A 13148-nucleotide genomic window follows, 5' to 3' on the forward strand; every position below is an offset into this window, starting at 1 on the left:
GGAAGTAGAGTCTCTGATGAGCTTTCTTCATCAGGCTGGTGGTGTTGCTCCAGCTGAGGTTGTTCAGGTGCACACCCAAGTACTTGAAGCTGGAGAACACTTCCACCGCAGATCTTCCTATGTTCAGTGGTGGGCGGTTATTCCTTCCAAAATCCACAACCATCTCCTTTATCTTCTTCACATTGATGTGAAGGTTATTCTCTCTGCACCAGCTCTCCAGGTGTTCCACCTCCTGCCTGTAGCTGGACTCATCGTTGTTTGTGATGCATCCCACCAACAATGTATCATCTGCAAACTTTATAATGGGACAGCCTGGATGGGTAGCTGCACAATCATACGTGAGCCCTCCACATCCAAACTCAAAACATTATGGGAGGAGGACTTGGACTTGACCATCCCAGCTGAAATGTGGCCCTTACTTAAATGTATCAATGCAACATGACTCTGTACACATCATTGTCTGATTTCAGTTTAAAGTGGTACATGGAGCCCACTTCTTCAAATCCAAACTGTCTCGTATTTATTCTGATATCGCTCCATACTGTGACAAATGCAAAACTTCAGAGGCCTCATTGATTCACGTGTATTGGTCCTGTCCCAGGCTTGGCCAACAGAGGTTTTTCACACACTGTCCAAGAACCTTAATGTTACCCTAGCACCTAACCCCCTACTGGCTCTTTTCAGTATTAGTGTGGATGAAGTGTCTTTACCAACCTCTAGTCGTTCTGTTCCCTACTGGCGAGACAGGCAATTGTAATCAGGTGGAGGGATGATACCCCTCCCAATCACACAATGGTTATATGACCTCATGTCATGCTGAAAACTGAAACAATATGTTCTATTTCATGTAAGCTACGCCCTTTAAAAGCTGTTACTATTGGGTTTACCCCGCGCGCAGTTTGCCAAACACTGAAAACTTCTAGTCCATGCCCACCTACTGTGTGGGTCCCACCCGATTCGTTATAAATTGCATCTGGACCTGAGATCAACTCCCCATTTTCTTCAGCCAATGCGAAGAACACTACTTCTAAAAAGAAAAGAAAAAAGAAGAAGGAAAGATGACTTCCACAAAAAAAGCGAAAGTCATTATTATTAATTAATAAAGTCATTATTATTAATTAATAAAGTCATTATTATTCGTCTGTGCCCAGAGTGCCAGACCGGCTACATTTTGTCGGCAGACCTGCACGTCATCTGTAAGAGCTGTTTGGGAGCTGAACATACCCACCAGGCCATGAAACCGCTCTTTTCCTGCCCAGACTGCAAACTTTTTTCGGCCGAGGAAAAGCAGCGCCGGTTTGAACTCCTTTCCTCTGTGGAGGATGAGTTTCAACTGAGGAGAGACTGTCACTGGAGGAGTTTTTGAGCTCCCTGGACTCTGGGCTAGCAGACATGTCCCCCTCCGAAGCTGAAACAGCTAGCAGCCGCGCTCCATCCTGCCCTTCAAGAGGTTTGGAGTCGGTACTGCAGCGAACGGAGGCCCCCCCAACCACTCAAGGGTCGGCCACCACTCTGCTTCACGTGCTCCTGGAGATAATAGGGAGGTCGGCGAGAGCTTGCGACCTGGAGGTGCCCGAGCCAGTCACGTCAACCCTTCTGACGAGAAGGTTTTTCACTCAGCACACAGGACACCGGGACCCGGTCTGGCCCTGTTTCACGGCTGTGTCTATCCTCCTCTTGGGCTCAGCCACCGACCCGCTGAAGTTGAGGGTTACGGTCACCTCCTACGTAGCCATCATAAAAGTCAAGGGATTCACAGATCAAGGCTTCCCCGCTATACCTCCACTAGAACCCAGCTTGTCGGTTGTCTTCGGGGTGAGAGCAGCGAGGTATGTCGGCAGATGCATTATTCCTTCATCTTCCGGTGACCAGCTCACCACGAAAGTGTCAGACAAAATTCACCAGTGCTTGTCACAGGTGGGAGATGCAACAAACAATATTGTAATGCTAGCCCTTAGCATATCTAAGGAGGCAAAGGAGCCGAACCCTTTCTCCGCAGACCTGGACTAGAAATGCACAGCGGCAGACATGATAACCAACCTGTGCACAGCACTCGTGGCGTGTTCTGCTCGCATCTCTACCTGGGCAACGGTGCTACAGAGGCAGATGTGGCTGAGACTGTCCCCATCCATCCCGGAGGATGTTAAAAAAAACTTCTGGAAAGTCCGGTGTCCTCAGACGGCCTCCTCGGACCTCACTTCCAGTTGGTCTTGAACTAGCTGCAATCCTCATCTGACACCCTGGAGCAGGTGAGGAGACACGCGACCCTAGCCCGGGCAGACCCCCGCTCTGCTTGAACACTGGGCCACTGGAAAGAACAGAGCAGATTCTAGTATCAGCCGCAGAGATGCTCCATGGCTGCTGCTACCATTTCTGGGGCCCCTCCACCAGCCTACCCCGGAGGACAAACTTCCCAGATGCCACAAAAAACGGGGACTTTCCAAAGCAGGGGCCATCAACAGATGGGCACATGGCAAAATCAGGCGCAGGAGGTGCGGAGGAAACAGCACAAAAAGATGAAAGTTTTTTTGGGGGGGGAGATGCTGAAATTAGCAGGTTTTTGATGTGGGAAATAAAAAAACTCTCAAAAAGTGGAGTCTTTCATTCAGACAGGCTGTATGAACACCCTTCACACCTAATGAAAAGGTTCGCTTGTAGCAACCGTTCAAAGGTAAACACCAGGTTTGGATTAATGACACAGGAGATAATCTCTTTGGGAGAAGTGGCTGCACTCCACGAGGATTCTTCCATTCATCCACCATCTCCATCAGTCCCCTTCCTTGCCTGTCAGAGGAAGCGAGCGCTGAGGACGGTTGTCAGAAATCACAGAGTGGTAAGATATTCTGCAAACTAATGCCCAAAAAACACAGAGACCTTTCTGCTCAAACACACTCGTGTCATGAACCTGCAGTCAAAGCAAGAGCTTTACGCAGGGGTTTTCTCCTCATTTTACAGACCGGCTAGCAGAAGTGAGCGATGAAAGTGAATTTCCACCAAAGCGGCATTTGTTTTGTCCAACGCTCACGCCAGGTTTTTCTCCCTATCCAGATGCGGCCGGGGAGCAATATAAAAACCACAATATAAAAACAGATATGCAAGCCTTTCCAGGACAGCCTCCCATGGGTCAGTATAGGAGAATACCCCCCACAGGAAACAACGGCGGTAGAGGCTCAGTTGTTCCCCCTTACGAGACGGAAAACCCACGCGCGTCCACTTTCAGAGCGCAGCGCAGCGTGGCAAAGTGAATGCATCAGAAGCAGATGGCTGTCCCATCTGATTTGCAAAAGCTACACTCTGCAGTTCACGAGAACACCCCGGAAATTCAACGGTATGTTAGAAATCCAGCTAACATCTCCAGTACAGGGTTTAACCCTTCAATCAGAATTGATGGAGCTTCTGAAAAAAGATGTGATCTCCAGAATTCCTCCTGGAGAGGAGGAAGCCGGTTTTTACTCCCGGTACTTCCTGGTTTTGAAAAAGTCAGGAGACCTCAGACCAACTTTAGATCTGGCTTCTTTCAACAGACTCATTATGGAACGACCTTTTCACATCCTGACGGTGAAACGTGTTCTCGAATATGTGACAGAAGGGGATTAGTTTGTGTCCACAGATCTTAAGGATGCATACTTCCACTTCCCAATAATAAACAAACATAGGAAGTTCCTTCGTTTTTCTTTCCAGGGGTCCTGCTTTCAATACAACTGCCTCCCATTCGGTTATTCGCTCGCCCCACGCACGTTCTCAAAATGTGTAGAAGTAGCCCTCCATCCGCTTCGAACGAGAGGAATAAAAATCTTGTGTTATCTGGATTACCTGTTGATTCTATCTCAGTCCAGGGAAGAGGCAGAGACACAAACAGCTGTTTTAGTGAAACACCTGTCTCATCTGGGGTTCACAATAAACTGGGAGAAGAGCTCTATCTTTCCATCTCAGCAAATTACATTTCTGGGGGTGAAGCTAAATTTAGTAAACACGACAGCTCTCCTGTCAGAGCAGAGGAGGGATTCCCTGACGTCACTGCTTCAGCACGTCTGGGTTCACAGGATGGTGACGGCACAGTCAATCATGAGATTACTAGGAACAATATCAGCAGCTCACGTTGTGGTGCCGCTGGAGCTATTATTTATGCGCCACGTGCAAAGATGGTAAAATCGACTGAAAGTTGATCCTGTATGTCACAAACGGTGCCTAATCACCATTCCCCTGTCTGTGGGGACGGATATGAACCATTGGGGGAATCCAAAAATGCGTTCAATACAAAAACATACATTGGGGGAATCCCCAGAACCTATTGGAGGGAGTCCCTCTGGGCAAAGTGACGTCATCCACTTCCGTGTTCACAGACGTGTCTCTCTCTGGCTGGGGAGGGACCTGCCTATCCCAGACGGTGGGAAGAATGTGGCCAGCCTGCATATCCCTCCACATAAATGTACTGGAACTCCTCACAGTGGGGAAAGTGGTAAGACATTTTGCCTCACTGATTCAGGGTCATCACGTGATGATCCACATGGACAACAGAGCCGCAGCGGTGTACATACATCGCCAAGGAGGCGTGCATTCAGCTCAGCTGCTGAATGCAGCCAGGGAACTGCTTTGCTGGGCATGCACACATTTAAGTTCAATCAGAGCAGTTTACATTCCAGACGTGCTAAAAAAGGGTGCAGATATTATGTCGAGAGGAGGGTCTCTGGACAGTGGTTGGATTCTTCATCCAGGTCTAATCTTGCGTATCTGGAACAGGTTCGGGAAAGCAGAGGTGGACCTGATGGCCACCCGGGAGAACACCCAGTGCGACCTGTTCTTCTCCCTAAATCCACAGGACACACCGCACACTGGGGGTGAACACGTTCACACACAAACCATGGCCAAAGACACTGATTTATGCTCCCCTCCCAGTCCCCCTAATAACAGCGCTGTTGGAGAGGGTATGAGAGGAGAATCAAAGTGATTTTGATCACCCCAGAACGCATGAATGCCTCATGGTTCCCGGTACTGCAACAGCTGATGGGTCAACCGTGAAAGTTGCAGTGGAGAGAGGATGCTCTCCTGCACGCTGGAGGAGCAATCAGGAGCTTCCCTATAATAGGACAGCCCCTTTGGGCCTGGCCGCTGAACGGGAACGCTTGAAAAAAATTGGGTTTTCCAAAGATGTAATATGTACCATCCAGGGAGCGCGAGCAAAATCCACTATGATTGTTTCTAAATGGGCTTCTTTTCAACGATGGTGCCTAGAAAAAGAGGGGTGCCCAGCTTCATGTTCCCTGGGCTGCATTTTATCCTACCTGCAGCTGTTGTTGGACAGGAATTCAGGAATTTGGGGCCGAGATGGTGTAGAGGCAGGGCAGCCGGCTTGGGACCCGAAAGTCCCAGGTTCGATCCCCAGTCACTGCACATCACGTGGCGTCTCTGGGCAGCACGCCTCATCCCCAAAATGTCCCCCTGCGCTTTCAATAGCTGCCCACTGCACCACCTGGTGGTGGATGGGTTAAATGCAGAGACTAATTTCGCCATTGTATGGAAACATACAGTGCTGACATTGTGATGACATTATTATTATTATTATTATTTAGCTTTCAACACGATTAAAACTTATACTGCAGCAATCTCTTCCTGTCATGAAGGGTTCAGCAATAGAATGGTTTTCAATCACCCTCTAACAAAACATTTTCTGAAAGGTGCGTGCAGGCTCAGGCCGGTGACGTGCGCCCTAGCACCGCAGTGGGATCTAGCGCTCGTACTCCGTGCACTAACTAAAGAACCATTTGAGCCCTTGGATCAGATACCTTTGAAGCATCTGTCGGTCAAAGCAGCATTTTATTAGCTCTGACGTCAGCTAAAAGAGTGAGTGACTTGTCAAGTTGGTCCGTTGCTCCTTCTTGTCTCAGAATTCAAGGAGATGGGAGCTCAGCAGAACTCTGACCAAACCCTACTTTTATACCAAAAAGCAAAAGTTCATTCAGGTCCAAAGTCATTACGCGGGATGGTTTCTGTCTTCCTTCGCATAAATCTGCAGAGGAGGAACAATTTCACCAGCTCTGTCCAGTATGCGTGCTCAGGTGTTGTGTGACGCGCACATCCGCACTGCGTAAATCCGAACTATTGTTCGAAACGATCACAGTGTCAGAATTTAAACGTTTGGTGAAATCAAATGGAAGGGAAACACCAGCAGCACTCAGGGCTGTGTTTAATAGTGAAAGTAAGAACATTTAAACACACAATGTGAAGGAACGCAAGGGACTGGGACTGAACAGCTGTGTAGCCTTAAGAAAACCACTAACCAGTGAGGCTAACTGGGAAAAAAAGGCTTCAATTTGCTAGGGAGCATAAAGATCGGACTCTGGAGCAATGGAAGAAGGTCATGTGGTCTGATGAGTCCAGACTGACCCTGTTCCAGAGTGATGGTGCATCAGGGTCAGAAGAGAGGCAGGAGAAGTGATGCACCATCATGTCTAGTGTCTCGTCATCAATGAAAGATGTTGGTGAAACATTAATGCAACAGTGGATGAAACAGATCTTGTGACGCTGAAGAAGTTTATTGAAACAATGACACAGAGAATGAACGATGTGATCAAAGATAAAGGAGGTCCAACCAAATATTAGTGTGTGACCCTTTTTTTTTGCCAGGCAGTGTATTTAATTTTGTTAATTAAAGGGCGGGAGTTGTTGAACAGTGTCTCGACTAAAAACCCACACCCTACACAGGTAAACATTTCTATATTCAAAATGCACATATAGTACCAAATACAGCCTCAATGATAGAATTCATCTTCATAAACTGTATGTATTTGGAATAAAGTCATTAAACACATGATGCTGTTCCTCACCTGTAGTTGTGTTTCAGGGAACACACTGTCCTTGTCTGGCGCTGGCGTCGGCTGCTCTATAACATCAGGTAGACCCAAGCTCACTGCCGTATCCTCAGGTGGTATCAACGATGATGTCACAGTGGGAACACTGGACTTTTTGGGACCAGTGGAAACCTTTACTGTGGTTTTCTCCACAGGAACCCACTCTCCATAGGCCCCCAGTCCGTCCCCCTCCTACACAGAAGAAGTAATCATGTAAGAACTTCTCTGATTGATGAAAGCAGGGTCAACAAATAATAATAGCACCTTCCATTTATGAAGCAAAGTGCTACATTTCAAGAGTCATAAAAACACAATAAATTAACAATAACAATAAAAAATCCTGGTCTTGTGGGTCCGTTCAAACCTTCTTTCGATGTTGAGACCCTGAAGACACAGGAAACTCTTTGGCCATTTCTGCATCACAGCGCCCCGATGGACGAGCTGTCGAGTTCTGACGGGATGGGAAGAAACAGAGAACATTCCACTTGAACAGATTTATGTTGTTCAGTAGGTTAACTCGGGTACTTTTATATCAAATTTAAGTATCTGCTTGGTATTTAATCATTTTCAAACCATCAGTTTGGTGGTTCATTAATTTGATGAATCTGAAATCTACGAAAGAACAAATGGAAACAATACTCCCTCATTTAAGAACAAAGACTGGGACCTCCCTACATGACCCTACGTTATACAGTATATACTATATACACACATATGTGTGTGTGTGAGGAAGTTACAGTAATGTTGAAGCTGATGACTTTCTGCTCTCGGATGGCTGCAGCTCCTCCAAACACCTTCCCATCATCCTCGTCATCAGAGACGTGAGGCAGAGCAACCGGCAGCTCTCCGGTGCTGTCCACGATCATCTTGCATTTCTACAAGCACAACCAGAACATTCAACACGACAACCGTCTCGTACAACACAGTTCACAAATTTTACAAACTGAAATGACGGGATTTAATTTATGTTTCTATAACTCCCAATTCAAAACATGTCATTACACAAGGCTAACTTGCTAATCTCATATTTTATTCACAGTGGAACTTGGTACAGATGTGAAACCTAAGAAACAGTACGGCCCACAATTCTGGAGGGAATATTCTGAGCTTGGATAAAATGGCAGTCAGTGGGAGTGCGAACTCTGGGGTGTTTAAGAGAACACCACAGATATATACTCTATCAAATATATTATACTATCGAAAGAAGACACTTCGGTTTGGGAGGCAGAGCGCTCGGTTCTGTTGACCAGGCGGGGCGCCCTCCTTGTATACTGGTAGGGGAAACACTGAAGAGCTCAAAAGACCAGTCATCTAAAATCCAACCTTCTGTGACGTGTTAAACTCTGGATGATGTTTCTACGGTAAAGTATCCCGGTAGCTGCTCTGCTACTGATAAGCACACTTGAGAGGGTTCATCTCAGGTGTGGGTGAATTGCCAGTGTGACTTGTACCCCTGCGCTGTGGGCGGGATCCTCATTGCAAAGTGGGTGGACATTATAACTGTAATCTGACTTCACGTTTTTTAGATTATCCCAGCACTGCTTAAAGGTCCGGGTGTATCCGTGCGGCGCCATCATCTCTAATATCTCACTGTAATTTGCCGTTTCTTGTGGCACCGTCCAGCTCACACTGAATCCTCTGATCCGCCAATCAAAACAAAAAGGTCTGGACTAGGAATGTGCGATATGGCATAAAATTCATACCACGATATGTATTGTGAAGGGTGGCGATAACGATATATATCGCGATATGTTTTGGGTATAAAACTTAATAGGAATGAAAAAAAGCATAGTGTGTCCTTTTGCCATCAATTATTTTGAATTAAGAAAATTCCAGTACTAGGTGCAGAGTTTTTAAATAATAAACAAATCAAGTATTCGGCTTCTTTCTTGTAGTACAAAACAGTGCAAAATATATCAAATGTAGTTTTAGCCATATGTTTTAAACAAAATAATAGGTTGTTAACTCTTAACAGTTTCCAGTCTCACTTAATAAATGAACAGCAACAGAGCAGCAACTGAAACACTTCACCCTCCAACCTCTAGTGGGCGCCTCCTTCTGCTTTAAGGAGAGTCGACACAAAATGAGTCTGTGGCCAGAGGGTCTTGCAGTAAAATCACACAACACAGCGTTCTTTCACACATCAGAGAGCAGGTTTCTCTAAAGATGACCAATAAATTTCTATTATTTCTACCGTGTACCGTATATATCACGCATTCCTAGTCTGGACCTCATCATTGGTCCTCTGCACTATTTTTTGGAGGTTCCAAACTAAACTAGAAAGTAGAAAACTTGAAAAATCAAAGTAACTGGGCGGGTCATCCAGTGACGGAGCTTCATTGGCCAATCAACGGCTGCCACTTGCTTATGTCACAATGGTCACCTCGGAGCAGTCCGCTTGGAACCATGAACAAGATAGTCCCTTAAACCGGGCTGAGTGGGGTGGGTACCAGCAGTGGGCAGGTCCTTAAGTCCTCTAGCCTTAAGTCTGGCTTAGGTGTGATGAAAACTGCGTAGCTTCGGTCTTTTACCACCCACTGACTCTGTCTTCTGCACTGCCCCCAGTCAGAAACGTGTCTTGCAGTCTAGGCGGCGCGCACGGGTCCGAACTTTGTGGCCGTGTTTGTTTATGCGGAAATGCATGTCAGTTTGCTGAAAATGGTCCTCTTCCAGAAGTCAGTTGTCCTCCAACATCTGAGAATACAATTCTGAGTGAAAATAACAATATGTATATATCCTGCTATCATTTTCATCTTTAAATCACTTCTTGGTCTGCTGCCTTCATACATCTCCTCCTACATGTCTCTGTGTGAGTGCAGCTACAGCGTGCGCTCTCAGGACATCATTACCTGCAGTGTTCCCTCAGTGAGGACTGAACTAGACAAAAGGACCTTCTCCTACTCTGCTCCTGTTTCCTGGAATATCTTACAAAAAGATCTGAAGCTCTCGACCTTTGACCTCTCGAGTGTAGAGACAGTGGCAAAGCGCCATATTTCTGAGATGTAGATCGAAACAGGGCCAGGGTTTCTCATTTGTTTCACTCAGATCCCATTATAGGGACCTTGTGGCTTACATATTTTTGTTGAAAAAAAAAAGACTTGGTGGATTTAGTTTCTACGCAGTTTCTGCATTTAGGCCTAGTTCTCCCGGTGGTCAGTCTCTTTAAAAAAAGCAACCTCTGAACAGTCCTTCAAGTTCTCTAAAACAGCGGACATGTTTGCTTGAAGCTCTTACATCAGTAAATTCCTTGATGCTGATGCTGTTGGCCTGTTTGGCCACTTTCTTCTTGACTTCCTCCAGAGCAGAGGAGTTGTTCTGGACACAAACCGGAGGTGGTTTGTTACTGATGGAGGGTAGATGGAGCAGCGAGGACAGGGTGCCCATGTTAGACAGGGCTGCAGTCACCGAGGCTGGAAGGAACACAAATATACAATCATGTCACACTGTCACGTACAATTAGCATAGAAATTATACAAAACTCGCTTGTTGAATCATACCAGCAGTCATACTAGCCATGGCAGCATTCATGGCCATGCTGGGCAGAGCCAGGGGCAGAACTGTGGACTGGAGGCTGGCAGGGACCGGCATGCCAGCTTTCACACACATGGCAGCAGCATTGGCCTTGGCGATTTCCAACAACTGCTCTTTATCTAAGGAAACACAATGACGACATATCAATCAGGGTTAACCAAGATCCATGAGAGAAGAATGGTTTACTGCGATGGAGAGAATAAACCTTTACTGGGTTGGGGCTAAGGTTAAGGCCAGGGTTAGGTTTGGAGTAGATTAGGGATTAGTTCAGTTCTGGATTGGGGTTGTTACTGGATTAATTTGGTTTTGTGATTAGTTTGGTTAAGGATTAGTACTATTTCTGGATTATTTTTAGTTCTGGATACTTGGACCATGGTGTGATTCTGACTCCATCAGATCTACTTTCTGAACCAAACAGTAATTGAAGTTGAGCAGTTAACTCTAGAATTCAATTCAATTTGTTTCTGTAGCTCCAAGTCACAACACAAGTCATCTCAGGGCACTGAGCAGAAACATTCACAAACTTTATAAATAATAATAATACTTTATTTATAAAGCCCTTTAAAACAACCACAGCTGCAACAAAGTGCTGTACACATTAGGGATGCACTGATCTACATTTTTCACTTCCGGTCCGATACCCGTTGTTTGGTATCAAGTGATACCGACTCGCCCCCGATCCGATACCGATCCGATACAAGAAAGCTGCGCTGAATTAACAAAAAATGGCTAAATCAGGTAATCTGGACCCGTTTCTGAAAGCCCTTTTTGTTGTCTACCTGGATGTTTGAGCCAGTGCTGAATTAACTTTAAACATTTGTTTTGTTAAACGCAGACACGAATGCACTGAATTACAAATTTATTGAAAACTCTGCACCATAACAGCACATTAAACACACCAAGAGCTTCACATTTTGTGAGGATGGACTTTACCTTAGCCAGCTGTCTGAGGTGATAAAAACTGGTCTTGACCACCGCTCCAATCTGGGAATCTGATTTAAAATCACTGTCCATTTTAAAACCCAAGTTAGAAACAGTTTTCTTTACATGTGGTGCCATAGGGCCCAGATCAACAGGGCAAGGCTCACAAGAGCCACTAGGACCAAACACCATCACTTCTGTTTTCTTTTCATTGAAATTTAAGAAGTTTAAAGACATCCAGGCTTTGATGTCTTCAAGACACAACAGAAGTGGCCTAATTGAGGGGGCATCTTTCTTTTTAAGTGGCATATAGATCTGACTGTCGTCAGCGTAACAATGAAAAAAGATCCCATGCTTTCTAAGGATTGATCCCAATGGAAGCAGGTAAAGGGTGAAAAGAAGGGGACCTAAATTAGAGCCCTGTGGAACCCCAAAACACAGAAGAGCAGTGGAGGATTCAGACCCAGCTATGTTGACAGACATGGTTCTGTCTGCCAGATAGGACCTAAACCAGCTCAGTGCAGTACCATAGATACCCACTTGATGCTGTAAGCGTGATATTAAAATGTTATGGTCCACGGTATCAAAGGCAGCTGTTAGGTCGAGCAGGACAAGAACCACATGTTCACCAGAATCATTAGCCATAAAAATATCATTAAAAACTCTGACTAGAGCTGATTCTGTGCTGTGGTGAGTTTTGAAGCCAGACTGAAAAACCTCCAGGATATTGTGCTCATCCAGAAAACATTTGACCTGTGCATATACAATTTTTTCTAAAATTTTTGAAATAAAAGGCAGCTTGGAGATGGGCCTAAAATTAGCCAAGACAGTTTGGACTAGGCTAGGCTTTTTAAGCAGGGTCTGCACCACAGCATGTTTAAAACTTATTGGGACAACACCTGAGGACAGACTGCTATTGATAACAGCAAGAATCACCTGCCTGATGCTGGAAAACACCTCTTTTAAAAGACGAGGGGGGACAAGGTCACAAGGAGAACCTGATGGTCTAATATGGCCGACCACATCCTCTAAAAGGGTCAGGGTCACTGGTTCAAATCTATGGAACACAGCCAGGCAGGGGACCAAGCAGGAGGGGTCAAAAGCAGGGGCTGAAATAAGGGCCCTTGTGGTAACAACCTTATTTATAAAAAACTGCAGGAAGTCATTACAAAGTTCAGTAGAGGCTTCCAGACAGACAGGTTGTGGGGCCTTCAGGACAGAGTCAATAGTTTAAAAAAGGACACGTGGATTATTATGATTGGACACAATAATATCTGACAAGTGTTGTTTTTTGGCCTCTTTAACAGTGTTCTGGTACTGACGTTGACAGTCCTTTAAAATGTAAAATGAAACCTCCAGTTTATCCTTTTTCCATCTCCGTTCAGCTCTGCGGCACTCCTGTCTGGCTGCAAGAGTTTTTTCATTAAACTAGGGTTCAGATCTGGCTTTAGGCCGCACCAGTTTAGATGGAGCTACACAGTCCAAAATGGTTTGACAGGAGGAGTCAAAGCATGAGCTCAGCTGTTCAGTGTCAGCAGCAGAGCCAGAGGGAGCACAGAGCTGACCAGTGGTGGAAGGGTTAAAAACTCTATGTCGCTGGGCAGGAGCGCAGGATTTAACTGGAGCACAGGACAAACCAACATCAAATAAAACAGGCCTATGGTCAGAAATCACATTATCATATAGTTCCAGGTCGTTCACAGACAAGCCGTGAGAGAGAACCAGGTCCAACGTATGTCCATGTTCATGTGTGGGACCAGCCACCTACTGAACCAGGTCCAATGTGTGTCCATGTTCATGTGTGGGACCAGCCACCCACTGAACCAGGTCCAACGTGTGTCCATGTTC

At 45.8% G+C, this 13148-nt stretch overlaps 1 protein-coding gene across 3 annotated transcripts in view; it reads right to left on the reverse strand.

Moving 5' to 3' along the window:
* Positions 1 to 13148, reverse strand: part of LOC119429169 (protein SON) — a 60943-nt gene that overhangs the window by 34878 nt on the left and 12917 nt on the right. For all 3 annotated transcript variants that reach the window (XM_037696850.1, XM_037696849.1, XM_037696848.1), the window contains 5 exons: positions 10346 to 10498; positions 10083 to 10258; positions 7586 to 7723; positions 7213 to 7299; positions 6825 to 7040 (listed from right to left, as the gene is read on the reverse strand). In XM_037696850.1, coding sequence (XP_037552778.1) covers positions 6825 to 7040; positions 7213 to 7299; positions 7586 to 7723; positions 10083 to 10258; positions 10346 to 10498 — 770 coding nt within the window. The remainder of the gene's footprint in view (positions 1 to 6824; positions 7041 to 7212; positions 7300 to 7585; positions 7724 to 10082; positions 10259 to 10345; positions 10499 to 13148) is intronic.

This window comes from Nematolebias whitei, chromosome 24, assembly GCF_014905685.2.
Source record: "Nematolebias whitei isolate Nwh7 chromosome 24, NemWhi1, whole genome shotgun sequence".
Classification (NCBI taxonomy): domain Eukaryota; kingdom Metazoa; phylum Chordata; class Actinopteri; order Cyprinodontiformes; family Rivulidae; genus Nematolebias; species Nematolebias whitei.